Source organism: Doryrhamphus excisus, chromosome 19, assembly GCF_030265055.1.
Source record: "Doryrhamphus excisus isolate RoL2022-K1 chromosome 19, RoL_Dexc_1.0, whole genome shotgun sequence".
NCBI lineage: Eukaryota > Metazoa > Chordata > Actinopteri > Syngnathiformes > Syngnathidae > Doryrhamphus > Doryrhamphus excisus.
The window spans coordinates 9,536,983-9,556,077 of NC_080484.1; the positions used below are offsets into that span (position 1 = coordinate 9,536,983).

The 19,095-nt window shown below is 42.6% G+C and overlaps 2 protein-coding genes across 6 annotated transcripts in view; both read right to left on the reverse strand.

Annotated features, from left to right (window-relative positions):
* nhsl1b (NHS-like 1b) overlaps positions 1-11,800 on the reverse strand; it is a 71,398-nt gene extending 59,598 nt beyond the window's left edge. The window contains exons 1-3 of one of the 4 annotated variants that reach the window (XM_058056113.1): positions 11,562-11,800; positions 11,081-11,137; positions 10,390-10,514 (exon numbers count right to left, since the gene is read on the reverse strand). In XM_058056113.1, the coding sequence (XP_057912096.1) occupies positions 10,390-10,492 (103 nt within the window). In that variant the 5' untranslated portion in view covers positions 10,493-10,514; positions 11,081-11,137; positions 11,562-11,800. Of the gene's footprint in view, positions 1-10,389; positions 11,008-11,080; positions 11,138-11,561 lie in introns of those variants that run through there. The other 3 variants (XM_058056112.1, XM_058056108.1, XM_058056109.1) reach the window with 3 other exon arrangements.
* A 158-nt stretch (positions 11,801-11,958) lies between these two features.
* acbd3 (acyl-Coenzyme A binding domain containing 3) lies at positions 11,959-18,494 on the reverse strand. Of its 2 annotated transcripts, none has more exons than XM_058056119.1 (8): positions 18,187-18,494; positions 16,588-16,729; positions 15,413-15,553; positions 15,125-15,283; positions 14,858-15,032; positions 14,432-14,675; positions 13,758-14,045; positions 11,959-13,224 (listed from the first exon to the last, which is right to left on the reverse strand). In XM_058056119.1, the coding sequence occupies exons 1-8, from the start codon at positions 18,455-18,457 to the stop codon at positions 13,010-13,012; spliced, it is 1,635 nt and encodes a 544-aa protein (XP_057912102.1). In that variant the 5' UTR covers positions 18,458-18,494; the 3' UTR covers positions 11,959-13,009. The 2 variants fall into 2 exon arrangements, with proteins under 2 accessions (XP_057912102.1, XP_057912101.1); XM_058056118.1 differs by having other exon boundaries at positions 13,758-14,048.
* Between the last annotated feature and the right edge of the window lie 601 nt (positions 18,495-19,095).

Sequence of the window (19,095 nt, forward strand, 5' to 3'; positions counted from 1 at the left end):
GATGAAAAGCTGAAATTCTAAAAAATAATTTGCTCTTTCCACCTGGAAATGTTCCTGTAAACAGCCAATAAACCGCAGGAAACAAATGTGAGTACACCTCATATTGGCCCCAATTAGACACTTTTTCTCCCCGTGTGTTACAGGGTCTTAGGTGTGAATGGGGAGCAGGTGTGTTAAAATTTGTTGTTATCGCTCTCACACTCGCTCATTGTGGTCACTAAAAAGCAAAGACCTCTCTGAGGATGTGTTAAAAAAAAAAAAAATGTTCCCAAACTTTTCACTTTTGATTTGAAGCATGTACCCCCTTACTCCTGCACACTCCTGTCATTAACTTGAAATACTGAACATGAATAATTGGTTAATTAGTTTGATGGTAAGTTTTTAAAAAAGTGTATTTTGCATGGTAAAATTTCGATAAATGTTTTACATGAGCACTGATAAATAGATGCGCATTCGTCCTAGGTATATTATTTCAGTCGGATTAGTTTTTGACTAATGAAACACTTTTTTTGCACAAAATCCTACTCAATTCTTTGGAATAGAGACTCATACATTTTGCAGTCTTGTGTCATAAATATACTAAATATTGGGAGTTACCCACCAATAAAAACACGAAATGTCGAGTCATGTCGCTTACTCCTATTTTACCCACTTCTTTCAAATTCCTCTCCCCTCCCTTCCATAGCTAGCCGTCATTCTAAAGAGCCACTGAGACGTGACTGCTGCTGAATGGTCATCTTGCCGGGAAGTATGTCGGTGTGTGCGTCTGTATGTAGGAGTCAGTGTGTGTATACTTGGGATGTTAAGCGTGTAACTGCAGAGCGCTGCCAGGGTGAATTAGTCTCTAATTCTCGTCTTTCTGTTGTGACTAGCCCTGTATAACCTCCAAGGAACACACATATTACCCAATGGAGGCTTGAATATAAATATTCAGGGCAGGAGGTAGAAAGAAATGTGTCAAGTGTCAACATGTCAAAGTCAAGTTCAGCCAGGTACTTGTTGACGCTGGTGTCAAAAAGCGCACTCAAGCTAGTTAAGAGGACATCAATGTGCAAAACAAAATGAAAAACAAGTACAAGAATGCAGGACAATGACCCTGCTTGTTCATAAAAGATTGATAAAAGAGAAAGATTGATGTCGTGTTGGTTGATGGAGCGCTCTTTTTCTCTTAGCCCCCGGGGGATGTGACATTTCCATCCAGACCGTGCATCGCTCTCTCAGTCTTACCACAACAAAGACCCTCAGTCTCATTTCCAGATCTCCACGGTCTCTGGGACCCAAAAGAGCCTTAACTGGCCATACTGGCAACTTTCACTGGCCCAAAGTCACAAAGTACTTTTGAACCTTCAAAATAACTTGAATTTGTAGTCCCAAGAGGTTAGAGTAAGGCTGAAGTTGAGATTGAGTCATTCTATCAGGGCTGCGGGTGCTTAATTGAAAAAAAAGGGGGGGGGGGGGGGGTATTCCCTTTAATACCAGGATGACTGATCTACTTTTGGCCTCATTGAGGTTAGCAGATTAGCAGAAGCAATTATCATCATATCGTCATACAATACAGCAGGGGAAAAACGCGAAAGCTCGGACTTACCGCATATTTTGAGACACTACAGCCCCCCCACCCGGGGAAACGGCCCTCTGCCTTACTTTAACACTGCATGAAGCCATGAAGTCAGCCATGGCATGTCCAACATAATAAAGTGAACAAAAAGTTCCTATCTGGTGTGGAAGTGGTAAGTTTTTGGCTTCTCAAGTTCTCAAGTGAGGCTAACTAGTTAGCTCGCTAGCTTGTTAGCTCTGTAGCTTGCTAACTATCTGGCTGTCTGGAGTCCCTATAGTATAGAAGTTGCAATATGGTGTACAAAAAAAAAAAAGAAGAAGAAGAATAGGTAACTCTAATGGTGTTATTTCAGGTCTATAGGGCAAAATAATGTAAAAACATTTGTATTTGGAAAGTCATAAACTTACCTTTGCTCAAACTTTGAAATATTGTTTATTAAAATTGAACCCTATATCGCTAAAATGTATTTAACTCAGTCGGGTCTGGAATCAATTAACCACCATAAACGAGGAACGACTGTATAAGAGGTCAAGATTAAGTTCTATTCCCATCATTTGCTATGGGAAAATGTCTTTGCTAGTACAATTAAATTAGATTGCACAAAATTCACACAGCGACCGGGAAAAAAGAAAAAGTACCCATCGCTCAAAGGGAGGAATCGGATCTGTCATAAGCACCAGAGAATGTAATGAGTGAAACTATGCTCCAGACAGCAGCATAATAGCAGTCACCTAATACGCTCGTCTCACTGTACTGTCAGAATGATACGGACTAACCGGAGGGCCATATTAGCACATTTACACAACCGGAACAGTGCTATTGACTTGAGGAAAGAACTCCACAAATGCACATAATCTGATTTCATGTGGTAAAATTCAATTTGAACATCCTCGCACTTTGCTTCCACCACGCTAATGCAAGCAAATCATTTACTTTAGAAGATGGGCATTGTTACAGCTTATACATTATGCACTGGGACTGTTTCAGCTTGTCATTAATAATGTTGATATTTTATTACGTATAAACAAGCTGCACTGTATTGTTGTTTATTGAAACATACAACATGTTTAACCCATCAGCTCTGATGGTGTCCCACAGGGTCATATGAAGAAAAAGTCCAGGAAAACACAGCTGTGTTAATATAGTAGTGACTTGACTGACTCTAAAAACATTGACAATTCTCTCCCAAGTACCCTTCAAAGAGTGAAGATCTGTGCCATAATATCCATAATAGCCATAATAATAATATCCATAATAGCCATTGTGCGTTGAAAGCGACAGGTAAGACGCCCACATGGCGCTATGAAGCGGGCAGGGACAGGAAAGGCGTGTGGCCTAAAGAGAGCTTGACGCGATTAAGCATTCTCTTGATGCATGGAATGATATTTCTCATAATCCCCTCCGCTCAGCTCTCTCTCGCTCTCTTTTTCTCTATCGCTGTGTGGCACAGGGAGGGCGTCCCTCAGGGTGCTGTCTTGTGCATGCGCACACAGATTCATGTCACAAAACAGCTGGATGGTGAAAACAATACTCTGCGGATTAGTGTCAAGGGAATGCATGCACACATTTGATACACCCGTAAGGGGAAGGTGGTTAAGCTAATGCATCTGACAACTTTACAGGTGCGGTTCGCACTTTTTGCAGACTTGTGATGAACCATAATTATTCTTCGTGAATGTGGATATGAGGGTGTGTCCTTTTGTCTTTTCACCTTGGGGCCATGTTTAATTGGCAACCTCAAATGACCTCCACCCCGATGCATGGTAAGAAGGTAGACAGTTAGGTAGATACTTTATTCATCCCCGCGGGGAAATTCGCATTCGCATGTCAGTTAAGTAGGGGCGGAGCCCCTCCTGTACAAGTAAATTTGTGCAACAATTGCGTGTCTCTTCTGCCTCTATCACATGTTCTGTCCTGAACCAGAAACACGTGCTACACCTTGAGTACACCTTAGCTGAACATGTGACCTAAAAGGGACACACCCACGTGCGCCAGTAAGCCAACATTAAGAGACAACTACAAAATGTTTTGCACATAAACAAGTCCTGCAGACAACCAACAGTGGAACACTAACCACAAACAAAACATGACACTATGAAAACAGTGTTTCGACAGCAGTAATTTACCTACAAGTCAGGACAGCATGTTTGTCTGCATGCGCGCGCACACACGTACACACACACACACACACAATGGAGTCTCTGTGGACATGGATGAAAGGAGCAGTGACATAACAAGAGTCGGTCCTCAAAAGGGGATGCCTGTGTGGAGTATGTTGTGTTTCACGACGGCAGATGCTGTGTCCCCTAAAAAGCATATGCATGCACGCGCACACACACACACACACACACACACACACACACACACACACACAGAGCTCAGACTGTGTCCACTTCCCTGCACCAACAGGTAACCAATGGTTGATAGAAAATAAATAAATGAAACATACAAAAAAAGAGTTATTAGTATAACATAGCAATATAATAATACCATCTAATGTGCACCATAGTAATTTGTATTAAAAAAATTAACTAAACTATTTATTCAGCTGTGGAAGCCTGACTTGACACGGACGTTTACAATCCAAAAACAGTTGTCAGTGTGGGTCCACTTCATTGAGACACATTTCAACAAAGTCAAATAAGAATCAAGGGGATTGTGCCGCAGACATGACAGATGTGACAGCAACAATGCTGTTTATCTTTCCACAAGCTGCCATCAATCCAGGGTATACAGTGCATATACTGTACGTCCAGTATGTTTTTACAGGCTTTGCATGCACTTTAGTGCATATGGGGGATAACAATAACCTTTATGCCCCTGCAACATGAGCTCCCACCTGCTTCAGCTGGTATTTAATGGTAACACTTTTAGTAAGGGCCTTTTCTCTTCCACAGTGCACACAGCAAGTTCCATACAGCCGTAACTAACAGAAAATAGAGATGTATAGATGAGCAAGGGGACAAAAGGGGAATGAAAGCCTAAGGTTGAGCAGGTGCCTGCTCTTTGTAGTGGGTTGCCCCGCCACTGAGAGCTAACATCAAAGCGAATAGGATGGATGGATGAGGAGGGAGGAAAAGGTCTGGAGAGCATATGAAATAACAGGAAGACACAGGCGTGAGGGGTGTGAGAGAGTGGACTTTGTAACAGAGGAAGCTGAGAGGACAGGAAAGTTTAAGCGGCAGAGACAGAGAGAGAGAGAGACACATGCTGTAAAGATGTTGTCTCTCTTTTGTTCATCTTGACTGGGGAATTGGCGCACAAATTCCACTGTGGCAAGCTACGCTATTTGCTTCTCCAGTGAAAATGCATTTGCAGGAAAACATCAGGGACTTGAGGACATTTTTCCCCACCCACCAAAACAATAAGACATGCAAACGAGGGGGATTCGTGGAGTCAGTGAGATGTACATCTGTGAATCTCCCTCCAAGCAGAGGTCACGAGGATTACGTTTATAAATCTTAAACCCTCCGCCAGAACAAACACTTGATTACTCCAACTGCCATCTTGCAGAACGGGTGCAGAAAAAGGCAATGAAAACAGCAAATCAATTGGATATTTTGGCACAGGAAACTAGAAATCCTGTCAATGTGGAGACTGCAGAGCCCAACCCATATTTTGCATGAACTTATCTTGCATGACAAAACACTTGCATGCATCAGGCATCTGTCAAGCTCTCACTCCCTAATACCGCTTTGTTCCCTCGCCAGGACAGCGCATGCATCCTTGGCGTTGCGCAGGGAGAGGCGTGAGAGAGGCCAGCACACACGCACACAAATCAGATACTGTCCAATGGAAGTAGAATCCCTTCTCTAGTTTGAAGGCTGCAGGCCTTTTCTTACTCCCTTCCCTATTTTTCATCAGTCCCTCTGACCCGGCTCTTTTGTTTCTTGGTGGGACCAGTTCGACCTCCTCTCACAAGCAAGGCTCTTTTCCAGGGAATGAACCATGTGGGAACTAACATGTGGATTGCGGGTCAGAGCACTTGTGGTTCAGGGAGTCCAAGGAGGCTGGACTTGATGCTGGAAAGATGCCTGAGCTCCTTACACTCGATAAAAATACAGGGTTGCATTTACTTAAATTTATTTTTGCATCACTTTATCATGTAGCGCAAACAGAAGTAGTCTTTGTTTGTACAACATTAGTTTTATAAGTACAGTCAATGTACTTTTGGACGAGCGGTTAGCATGTGGGCCACACAGTGGGCCTTGGTTCGAATCTCCGCTTGGGCTTGTCTGTGAGTTTGCGTGGGTTTTCTCAGTGTACTACCAAATTTCCAAAAAAATGTACAAAACACTCAAAATGGTTGTTTGTCCATATGTGCCCTGCAATTGGCTGCTGACCAGTCCCCGGTGTAGCCTGTCTCTCACCCAGGGATACCTGGGATAGGCTCCAGCATACATACATGAGCCGAGTGAGGATAAGCGGCATAGAAGATGGACGGGATGGGTGACGTACTTTTGCACATAATGGTAACTCTACGTTTGTGAGTAAAGTCTAATTATCCTTTACAAGTTAACTGTACTCACAAAAGTGAGTTGACCCTCATTTGCAAAACTACATTGACTGTACTTACAAAACTAATGTTGTACAAATAAAGACTAATTCTGTTTAATCTACGAGATAAATTGATGCCTTACTATTTTAGTAGATAAAACACAATATACGTACATTTGTCATGGTGAGTCTCTTAAATCAACTGTGTTCTTGTTAATTCAAGCTAATGCTAACCGATCAGAAGTCTGTAAGGGTGCGCTGTGCAATGTGCTGTTCCACTGTATTGGTACAAATGTAAGAAGGTAGTTAAAGGGAATAAAAGGGGGTAGTTTTATGTACACAAACAGGAAGGTTTTGCAGCAATGACTTCATCCAGACGTGGTTTGTTGTGTACCACGTGCGTCAATAATGATTAATATCGCTGATGAGAGTCGAGCAAGAACCAGCCATCAACAGATAGGGCAAGTGTGAATGAGCGGTCACACACTAAACATGACAGCATGCTTCACATGAAGGGCCGTCTGCCGTCGGGCCACAGACATACTATCTATAAATACCCGAGGGATGGCGGGAGGAATGCACTGGCAGTTTGTGTGTATAAAACAATGATGGTCAATGATGGTATAAGCAGTTCAGCAAGAAGCCACACTATTTGTATTTATTCTGACTAAACCTCGATGTACTACAACGGCTGCACAACTGCAGTTAGCAAGTTTCTGACAGGACTGAGGCAAAAGTCTCCACCAGCTACCAATTAACCTTTACAACAGCCGTGACCTATTTTTGACGTAAAAATAGCACACTCCCTCTATTAGTGTGAGTAATAGTAATGGCAGGCGTCATTAAGAGACAATTAAACTTGCACTGGCTGTCAATGAAACCCACTGTGTGTGTAAGATTGTCGTCTCACAGTAAAATGATCTCCACAAATTATGGGGGAATATGGTAAAAGTGGCTCAACAAAACCTGAATTCGTTGGGATCAACTTCACATAAGAGTGATGAGCGTATGACGTCATATTACTCTACTACCGCTTCAAAATGGAGTGTTACGAGGAGTTCACTGCCAAAAGCAATACTGTCACTAAACTATCTCACTAAACTCGCTTTGTATACCCCCCTATGTCTCCTCAGGACTGATACACACTGTTCTTGTTTTTGTTTGCTCTGTGTGTGTGTTTGAGTGCCCAGTCAACGCTCAGGTGACCCATGCGGAACCGCGGTAGAAACTCAAGCAAGACAAACTACTTTAGGTAAACTTTTGACTCCTGAGCGTCAGGTGTTACCCCGCTCTAAGCTTCTGAGGGAATGACCTCTGACCTCCAGGGTCTGTTGCTGACCTGCACGTCAACAATCAAATAGATTATGAATGAAAATACACAAGGAAGGAGAGGAAATTATACTTTACTAAACTACCATGTGATGATAACTTCCACTACTGATATGCTCGTCTCTGAATGCCGGCCCCCCCTCCTCTTATAGTGGTGCCCCACACCCCTATCCTGACCGGCAACCTGATACGTGCTCAAAGCTGAAGTTAGAGTAGGAATCTGGACTCACAGCCGCCAATAATAACAAGGATGACCGTAGTCGTCTTGCAGCATGCTGATTAGAAGCTGATGGGTTCATGTATGAACGGGCTAAGCTTTGATATCACAAATCCAGGTATTGCGAAACAGCTTATACATATAAAATACAACAGGCAGCAATGGCATAAGATAAACACTATCATGGTAATGCATGATAAAGTACACACAGAGCTTTTAGTAACCATAGTTAACGGTTTATGTGAAGGGATTTAAGCTGCTGTGCCCAAGTATATCATCCATCTAGCCACCCATGCTCATTATCCTCATTAGGGCCACGGTGGCATGCTGGAGCCTATCCCAGCTGACTTTGAGTGAAAGGCGGTGTCGCCAGCCAATCCCAGGTTTATCATACCGTCAAAACCTCATACCGGCCCATGTCTAGTTGTTGTGCTGTAGGATGGCGATAGTTAGACCTTGGAACTGATCATTTCTGGGAAAAGGGAGCTATTATGCTAATTTTTCCTAGAATTTGTGCTTCCTGCCAAAACGGTCTGTTTTAATTTATTGCACCTACGCCACTGTGATTGGTCACACGCCAAAAGTGCTTCCTAACTACAAATGAACCCGACTTTCTAAAATAGTGGGTATAGGAGTTGATAATAACTGAACAAAGTCTTTGGAGCGCTAATTGAAAAGTGCTTAGGAGCTACTAGCAGCTCATGAGCTACTGGCTGGAGACCCCTGACTTGCGGTGTATGAGTGGTAACATAGGCAGAGAGTGTATTGCGCCTACAGCTACGCCCACTCCTCTGTGACATCACAAAGGAACAATTTTGCAACACCCTCTGAAACAGAGCATTTTGAGCCATCCCAAACTTCTTTCACGGTTCACTTCCAAATGCGCAAACCTCATCATCTGAAACTTTGGCATTGTTTAACACGAGAATAAAACATTCTAACTAAATTTATAGGTCAGAAAAGTGGAAGAAGCATAACACTAATTGCCGAAAACTAATTTGGATTACAAAATTGTGCAAAAAATACCTATGATTGTGTGTACATGACCCCATACAGATGCAAACACTAGAAGAGTGTGTCATAACAAATCTGAAAAGGCTTCTACTGACCTTGAAGCGAGCGTGGGAGCGCTCACTTCTTTATAAAAAAATCTAAACCAAAAAAAAATAGATAATGGAAGTAGCAAATTCTTACCACGTGATAACACGGCAGATTAGTTAAACGTGCGCCGGCTGCCACATAATGGGCTCCCCATTAAACACATCTTAAAAGGTGCAACAGTCAATCGGTTTCACATCATGCATCACATTTGTTTTGGTCTCTGGAGACTGTTTGCCCATCTTATCATTGTGTGTCTGCGTGAGTCACAGTCAGAGGAGACTGGAAGGCAAGCCAGTAAAAAAAAATTACAAAAAGGAAACTGCAGTGCAGACGATGAGTCAGAACTTCAGTGGAATTATACATGGACTTCCTATTTTGCAACATACTTTGAAGGCAAATTTATTCAACAAAAGGATCCTCTGTAAAGAATTGATGACAACTACAGCATGGAAATTCTAGTGCAAATGAGTTGATGGTTCAGAGCGAAGCATAACACAAGAAACCATGTAACAGCACACTGGGGTGGCTCATCTTCAGGAATACAAATACACATAATTAAAATGTGCAAGGTGCATTTTAGAGCACACTTTTGAGGAAATGAGGAGCATACTATCTGTATGCATATAAAATGATCATATCAAAATTGCTAAGAATGTAATATTATGTAATAATATGGCTCTCCTGTGAGCCCGCCATGAATCAGACTGACAGTCTATGCCTCACGTTCTTCAGCTCGCAGACACATTCCCCATTGTGCCAGTCCAAGTTAATGAGTAACCGCGCTGAGAGCAGAAGAGCATTAAAAAGGGACTATAATCACAAAACTACAGAACTGACAACGGGGGGAAGAATGATCACAACTTTGGTCTCATGTGAGTGTGTGTACTGACGACACCGTGGCTTCCTGCGCCCTCAACGGCCCTTTGAAGGCAGCAACACAGATGGTCAGTCGGTTGGGAGGGAATCCATCATGTCTGACAGGAGTCAACAGCACCATTAGCATAAGTCAGGCAAACAGACGCATGTGGTCGGGAGACACTGGTCACTCCTCCCTTGGACTGTGTATGCAATTCCACATTCATCCAAAATATTTGTGGAAAATATGCCTCTAAAATCTATAATAACTACAAAGCAACAACTGTTTTGCTTTTTTTTGCCACTACGCATTTCAAAAGCCCCATACCATTCACTCACATTCAAAGCAGTAAAACTCCAGCATCATCACATGCTGTTTGTACAGAGGTTAACTTCTTTTTGCACTTGCATGAGTTAAGAATGTTAGTGTTTACGATGGCAATGAATGCATTATTCCCATTCCTGGTGACGGTTTGACCATGGAATAGATATTCATATTATTTTCTACTGTAAATCTGTTTTGACAAATCAGCATTACGGAAACTAAAATATCTGAGGCACCCCTCAATATGATACTGTACAGTTAGTTAGCTGTACACCAATGCATACTTCTATACTGTGTTTCTCACATGGTATGTTATATGTCTAAAAATGTTGAATGTGCATTTAAACTCTGGGAACATCCGCAGTTTCTCCTTGCTCAGGATAATGTGAGTTTGACAGGAAAGCAACATGAGAAACAATGAAGAAGCATGAAGTGAGCGTTCTTAAGGGTGTAGGGTGTGAATAAACACATTGTTTTTACTGCGTGCATAGCTGTGCATGGACTTACGGATTTGGACTTTCTTGGGGTCTAACTTGCGCACTTGACTCTGCAGCATGTGCAGCCTTCCCTGGATCCTACAGGACCTCCTGAACACCATCCCCGCCTCCATCTCGATGCCCAGGAAGATGTCGCTGGCAAGCCGGGAAAGATCGGAGAGTTGGTGAATGATGTTGGTGAGGGTGTGACAGCTAACCTCGTCCAGCGATGAGAATAAAACAATCTTTTTCACTTTGCGCCTGCTGGGCGAATCGTCCACCGGTGTCCGGCCACCTCTCGCCGGTAACCTGCTCACACGCCGCGGTTCAATACTCCTCTTGGGAAACGGCATCTTTACTACGTCAAAAGCAGTTAACCGGTACAAGTTTGAAAAAAACCAAAATCCTACTGGCTTGAAACGAACTCGAAACACATGTTGCACCAATCGGCGCTTGTTGCTTGAACATAATCCTTCAATCCCGCCATGTTTCTTTGCTTGCTTGCTGTTATTTCCACAGCACGCTGTGCAGCTGGACGACAACAGACGTTACATCCCAGTCTATTCAAATTCAAAAGAACACACCAAGACCGAGTACAGGCTGGGGACAGAAGAGAAAAAACACACACACCAGAAAAAGTGAAGAGGGGTAAAGCTAAATCACGGAGAATCCTCCCAACCACCTGTGGACAATGGATTCGGAGCCAGAAAGCAAAAGTTTACCTGCAAAAGGCTCACAGCAACGCGGGATGGGAAAACCAGGACTGGAATACATTGAAACTGGCACACGTCCACCAATTTGAGGATAAACTAATATTTATTACGAATATGTATTATATATTTAATATATATTACATATAGTACACTTTTTGAAGCAGTGATATTTGGATGATTAAGATTGCCATTAAGATTAACAGCGGTGCTAGCAGGTTCGTTTCCTAAATTAGCAAACTAAGCTGACACAGGACTCAAACAGCATATAGGCCAAACGTTAGACATATATGTATATATTACGTTTATTATTGGCCAAATTTCCACGTTAACAACCGAAAATAATAAAAGCACGAAGCTAACACGTCAATAGCTTTTATTAATTTCGGTTGTTAACGTGGAAATTTGGCCACTCAAATGCTAGCTCTCGATATGGCTTTAACGTAGAAATAACACGGCCAAGATAAAGTTAGTTATATCAGTTTGTTCGTACCTTTTCCCCCTCTGCATCCTCTTAATTCTTGCCTTGATTTATGTGTTTATCTACTGCAGCACCTGGCATTCCCGCCATGACAGAGACAACCGTGCTCCTTCTTTTTTTTTAAATAACACAGCTGCAAATTAAAAGCAGTTATTTGCCCAGTTGACGATGTCTCCCTGTGGTATTTTCATTGCGGTGTGTTGTACTCACAGCAACCTAAAGGCTAAGAATGAGACATCCATGCAAATATACACACACTATCTCTCATTACATGAGATCTAATATAGAAAGCTGCATTTGGATTCGAATATTTGCAATAAGTAGTATACTAACAGATTTCAAGCTGCACATCTATGTGAAAAGGTAACACAAATTAAAAAAAATAAAGCAAAGTAAACTAGTCAGGTCGAATAGATGAACATAAGTTTAATCAAGATTAAATATATGCCCAAAAAGATCTTCTAGAACTCCCAAACAAGTCAAAACAATACAAAAAAATGCCTCCCAACAGATTTTATATACCTCATTTTAGAGTTTTTCCTCGCAGACGTTCATTTGTGGGGTAAAATGTATAATGTGTATTTAATTTACCGTATACTTTAACAGTGCATCAACCTTTTCGTCCGAGTCTAAAACACGCCAACCCACCCATACATAAAGTTATTTATAGAATTATTTACATACAAAAAAAGGAGTCAACTCCATTTGGTGAGAAACAACGAGAGTAATCACACAGAAGACAGAGGAACTTTGCAGATGGACACAATAAAATGAACATAATGTGGGAGCTGCATTCAATTAAATTAGGATAAATGGTGTTATATATTTTGAGCAAATACGTGTTTAGATGTGATTTTTGTTGTTGGAATTCATTCACGTGTTTGTATACTTGTACAGTGAGATTCATGAGCCAACAACACAACTAATCATACATGATGTCATTGGGAAAAGACCCAAAATTGCAGGATGGTATTCCTTCATTAATTGTGCCAAGTTGTTGCCTGGCAACTGTGGTGGTTGTTACACTTTACACTGCAGTATGCTTAAATATCCATGTCCTTTGATTAACAGCAAAAAAGGAGACTCTGGCTCAGAGTGCGGGCATCACTGTGTTTGTGGCTACGGGAACATCTTCCAGGGAGGAGGAGCTTCACCGAGCAACAGGGAAGGATTCCAGGCTAAAAAGTGAGCAAATAAAACATGACTGACAAGGACATGTAGTGGATATATGATGCGGATAGAAACTCTTCTTCCATCTTGGGAAAAATAATCCCATACATTGGTCCCCTCACCAAAAAGAAAAAAACAGGGCTCCAGGTGTGATTTGTCACCCTCTGGTGGTGGCTTTCAGAATCGCTCTTCTTAGTGTCTACTGCCATAAACACACACACCTGCTGCCTTCATACAAACACATACGCACACAGACATATATACTGACATACACACTCCTGGGTTCAGGCTTATCTGGTGTAGTAGACTCTGTAGTAAACACTCTTGGAGCGCCACAGTGAGTAGGAGTTGTCAAACTTGAGCAGGTACACCCCGCGACCGGGGTACTGATGGCTGCCGGCATACACCTCCTCGTGACAGTCCCGCCGGTACACCGGCACAATCTCGTCCACTTGAGGCTTCCCCGCCCCCTTTTTTGCCTTCTCCTCTTCGCTCTGAGGCTCGCCTAAAAATACATAAGACAACTTTAGTTGGTGGCGTTACAAGCGGTACAGTTGGAACACACAGGTTGAAAAGCTTCACTCTTTTTGGTCACCTCAAGTTTATCTCCATATCTTCCTCGGCTTGGTCCAATACAGTCAAGCCATTAACTAGCGTCAAACAGTGGAATACTATTTGTCACAGTAAACTCTGATCTGGCTAGTGTTTACACTGCAGGGTGTGTAGGCAGTAGAGTTGGCCAATATATTTTATATACACCAGTATACTACTATAGATTCTTCCAATGATAAGAAAACTCATACAGGTATAAGTGATAAAAGTAAACAAGCCGAGTTGATGACTGCGTGCCATGGCGGACATATAAGGTGAATCAAATACTGTCATTGAGAGGAGAAGGAAAGTTCGTCTGTGAAAGTGTATTACAGTCCAGTTATTTGCAGAATTTGACAAGAGAAATATAAAGTATGCATCTCATACTAAATTCCCTGGTGCAAACATACAGTATACACACTACACTAGATTGTCTAAAACTGATACCTTCTTCATCCTCTTCCTCATCACTCGACTCCGACACGTGCACGCTGACCGAGGCCGACGCGGCATCAGTCCACTCAAAGAAGACCCCAAAGCCAATGTCGTAATAGTCTGTGGCGAACTCCCAGAACAGGTAGGAACCTTCCTCGTGTGTGGGCACACGAACAGTCACCACCTCGCCACGGCCCACCGTGATCACGCTGTCGGCGTCCTGGCGGATCTTCTCTTTAAAGTCTTTGATTTGCGGGCGTGTCCACATGGAGGGCGCAGCGATGACTGGCGGAGAGTCTGCTGCTAAAAGGACAAGACACATTACAATTACCATCACCAATAGAATATTGTGATGAAGATGTGCCAAAACACATTTGCAAACAATATTTTGGATATGTATGTGAAAGCTAACTCTAACATGGGTCTTCAATGAAAAAATAAAGAGATCCGTCTTTACTTATGATCTGCAAAAATACATTGGATATACAGTAATCCTTCATGATGTTGACTTTTCAGACCCCTCTGAATTCTGCATTTCAAAAAAGCATGAGCTCAAATCTAACCAGCCATGCCCTTTATGTGACATCAACAAGGCCAGGTGGGAGTCAGGTTTCAAGTTTAATAAAGGCCTCACTACACTGTAAACATCAGTTTCATGGCAAATACAAACGCCGTAGCCAACCTACCTAATAACGGCCCATTCTCAGAGACCTCTTCTGCTGCCTCCGGTTCCAGCTCTCGGTCTGTGTTTTCCATGTAGGAGTCCATGTGGCCGCCATTGACAGTGGGGGTGTCTTCACTTGAGGATAGTGAAGCTGCACACATCGGTCCCGCTGCCGAGGCCACGGTTGGATCACCGGTGCAGAAGGCACCTGCATCCTGGTGGGCGTGTACCATCAAATCAGCCTGTTGCTGCTTCTGTAAGGCCGCCTGGGATAAGAGCAGTTGGTTGATCTTCTTTACGTTCTTCATATGATCTATTATAAGTTTGGAATCAAGCAACTAGAGGCAGTGCTTTGTGTACAAACAATCCCACATGAGCCAGTCTCTAACAGTGTTGTAATAATGTCATAAAAAAACACCAGATAGTGTTGCTAGTGAAATGAGCCAACCTGTTGCTGGGCCAGTTGGACCTGGTAGAGCTGCTGCATGTACTGCTGGTAGTGCTGCTCCTGGAGCTGACGGATGAGGCCGATCTGCTGCTCAGGGCTGTTTGGGTACTGCTGAGCGGCGTACTGCTGGAACTGCACTGCGGTCTGGGCGTTCAAGGCTGCCATTATCTGCTGCCTGTGAAAAGGACGTCACAGGGACAAGTTAAGAGTAAGGAAGACTATGCGGGAAGTGGAAGGGAAGCACAGATGGATATTGTTACGACATACTTTTGCTGCTCAATCCGTAGCCTCTCTTCTTCGGCCTGCCGCCTTTCCTCTTCCTCCCGCCTCAACCTTTCCTCCTCCTCGAGCCTCCGTCTCTCCTCCTCCTGCCTCTGTCGCTCCCTCTCCTCCTCCTCCTGCCTCTGACGCTCTTCCTCCTCTTTCCTGTCAAGACAACAAACATAATCATACAACACAATTAAACATGTCATTTTTGTGTTCTGTAAAACAAAGCAGAAATGTGATGTACGGTCTTCTGCGTCTGCAGACTACAAGTGGAGAAAAAGAGTATACCTCTTCCTCTCTTGCTCCTCCTTCTCTATCTTGTGTGAGGTGACATAGGGCGCGAAAAGGTTGCAGCATTTGTTGAGCAGACGCACAAACTCCACCATGGCCTCCTCCTTCTCCATGTTGCCCAGTGAGGCCCACTCTTTCCTGTGGCAAGGAATAAATTATGGATTTTTATACTAAAAAAAACAGAAAATTATAACAGCACATGTGGAAAACAAAAAAAACGCCAGCGTGCCGAATTAAAACTGTACTCCAAAGGGTGTCTTTTAAATTCAGTATCATTATATCTGGTGAGAATGATGTTTAAACGATGTAACACTATTACTGTCATCACTTATTGTTATTATGGAAATGCATTTCTACAAATTAGGGAGTTTGTGAAAAATTGAGAAAGCTGGAGTGTAATACTTGGCTGTAACCAACAGAGGCGCTGTTGATTCATGCTCAACTCTGGCACAAATTTCTTATGTTGATCAACATATGCAGAAATATACTTATCAAGGAAATGTGGTCAATGTCTATGCCTATGAAGGCCCCATCAAGACCCCAAAGTCAACAAATAAACACCTGATTCTCTGTGCGTACAGTACTTTCAATCAAAACATTCATTCATTCATTCATTTTCTACCGCTTTTTCCTCACGAGGGTCGCGGGGGTGCTGGAGCCTATCCCAGCTGTCTTCGGGCGTAAGGCGGGGTACACCCTGGACTGGTCGCCAGCCAATCACAGGGCACCAATCAAAACATTATTGTTCATTAAATTACCACAGGAATATTTCACTCAATACGGACAGCATGTTTTCTGACAAATAAAAACAGTCAAGGCTGCACGGCGGGCTAGTGGTTAGCACGTGGGCCACACAGCTAGGAGACCGGAGTTCGATTCCACCCTCAGCCATCTCTGTGTGGAGTTTCCATGTTCTCCCTGTGTGTGGGTTTTCTCTGGGGACTCCGGTTTCCTCCCACATTGCAAAAACATGCTAGGTTAACTGGTGACTCCAAATTGTCCATAGATATGAATGTGAGTGTGAGGACAGCTGGGATAGGCTCCAGCACCCCCACGACCCTCGTGAGGATAAGCGGTAGAAAATGAATGCATGAATGAAAAGTCAAGCAACTGATCTGTGGAACAGGGTCCAAAGGTCACAAGCCCATGCAGGCCTTTTTGTGGGGGTTTACCTGCGGTCATTGCCTAGGACATCAAAGAAGCCGACCTCAGGGGAGGCATCGGGATTATAAGGGCCCAGCAGCACCTGCTTGTGCAGGGCCACCAGGCGGAGCTTCTCCTCGTAGGTGGGGTGGAAGGCCTTCCCATCCTTATCTGAGGGGGAAACAATAGCAGATGTTTGTATTGGAGAGCAGACGTGGAGCACTTTGCGATGACTTTAACAGCGACACCATTATAACTATTGACATTTTAAATGTGCCCTCACGAGGATACTATATACCCATTTATTGGTAAATGTGTATTTTTTACACTAACTAAACACCTCATTAATCATACCAGTACAATGTAATGAGATTCCATACAACCATTAATAATACTTCAGCAAACTATGGCCTCCACTCAAATAGATGCAATGTCCACATGAACAAATAAATCCTCTCCCAGGCAGTATTTGAAAAAAAAAAAAGTTCAATATGTAAATTGTAGCCTCCACTTCTTTATATGCCAGGTCACAGTCACCAAGTGGCCATTGAAAATCAAAATCAACACCTCCTTCATATAAACATCCCCTGGCCACTATTATGGACGAACACATGCACTGGTTTTAGCACCTTGGTGATGTGTTTGTTCCATATAACATCAACAAGAACAGAGTGAGCCCTATTGTCAGTCTCTGTCTCATGGGGTGGAGGCGGGGCCGGGAGTGTACACACAAGGAGAGTGTGTAACGTAGTACAAATTATATTAGTAGATTGCAATATATTGTCATATATTTCTTCATAGCATTTTTCTGAAAAATTTAATCTTGTCTTGTTCTCATAGACCCAATCTTGCAGCTCTATTAGGTATGATTAAAAATGGCCACAACAATAAGGTCGGCTCAAATTGACTTGCTGTCTTTTGAATGCCATAACTTTATCAACACTGGAGAAAGATTCCATTCAATTATGCGGTGTGCTGAGAGTACAAAAAACAGTTTTGTCCTAGAGCACCAACCCACACAAATTCAATTTCAGGAAATTATTCTGAATTAGGCGTTATTTTACACTATCTTACAGCACAGTGGATTACAGAAATAAAACGAATATGATATGGGATGCGTAGTATTTGAATAGCTGCACCATGGGGCGTGTTTGCAAGCTCCCATAAATCACAACAAACAACGCAAAGCCAATGACACTACCAAGCACGTACGAGACGTCAGGATGCGACAACGAATGCTACCCTTAACACTGCACCATACATTGCCATTGTGATTGTAATGGCTGCTAACGCCTGTGCGAAAGTACGATGGTAAACGTCACTCCCTTAAAAAGTCACGCCGGACGACAAGATGACAGCTCCGGCTTTGGGTTACAATCAAATCTACCTATATGTTTCCTAAACTAAGCAGTCCACTATCAAACAAAAAACCCGGAATTGGTGTGTTACACCTTTTTCTGCAGCTAGCAGCTAGCTAACTGCAGCTTGCTAAGTAGCAACATCGTGAGGTGATAGTTAGCATAAACTAGCATAGCTATACTAGCTGCAGCTAGCTCGTTTTTAAAGCTCATGGTGTACTTTCAAGCAGATTAATGCATTAAAAATGTACACATAACATAACAAAATACCTTTAAAGAATTTAAGCGCCATTCCGTATAGCTCATGTAGGGGAAAACCCCATTTCCCCTCTATGGCAGATTTGGCAGTCTCTCCATCTTCGCCCTCAGTGGCAACCGGTGTTTCGCTGTCGGGTTCCTCCAAACCTTTGGGCTGAAGATCCTCGGGCTGGCCCTGCTCGCCCTCCGAATCGGGACTGAGGGTAAGGCCGTCGAGGGAGACTTCGAGCCGGCTGAAAGCAGCACTGTCGAGGTCGCCGCTCTGAACCTCCGTCGCCATCATGGAGAAACTGTCAGCTGAAGCGGCCACGTACCTACTTCCGTTTTCACTGCCGGAACTTCCGGGATATGTATATTTTTGTAACGACTGCAAAAATTATTTAAACGACTGTCATCGATGTCCTCCATTTACATATACACTTGAAAAAAACAATACGATATTATCAGTTTTTCCAAACGTTTTTCACAATACATTACGGTAGAACATGTGTGCTCTCATCAACGTAAGCTACAAATAAGACACAAATACACTCCAATACAATAAATGCCTATTTTACTTTAAATTATTCGAGCAAGAAATGATCTAATTAATCAAACGCTCATTTACATAATGCTATCTAACTTGAACACCACATTATGGGTGTCTTTTCTGCTTTTTAGTCAACTTGTAGAACTAAGAAAAACATTTAAAATGCATTGAAAAATGACATATGCGTTAGAATATTTTCATTCATAATAATACTAGTAATCATGATAATAAATACACTTTTTACCCATAGGTTCCAAACAGGTACCCCCATAAAAGTGTTGTTACTACACTGATTCACATATTGTCTATTTTGTTATATTTAAATTAATATTTTTAATATTTCAATGTATCTATCTGTTTATATGTATTTATCGCAACTGTATTTAAAAAAA

Excerpts from the sequence above, each read along its gene's own strand:
- acbd3 (XM_058056118.1), bottom strand. The coding sequence starts at position 18,457 with ATGATGGCGACGGAGGTTCAGAGCGGCGACCTCGACAGTGCTGCTTTC. Across the intron at positions 16,730-18,186 it reads GGCGCTTAAATTCTTTAAAG|ATAAGGATGGGAAGGCCTTC; the intron begins GTATTTTGTTAT and ends TTTCCCCCTCAG. Across the intron at positions 14,676-14,857 it reads TCCAACTGGCCCAGCAACAG|GCGGCCTTACAGAAGCAGCA; the intron begins GTTGGCTCATTT and ends CTCTTATCCCAG.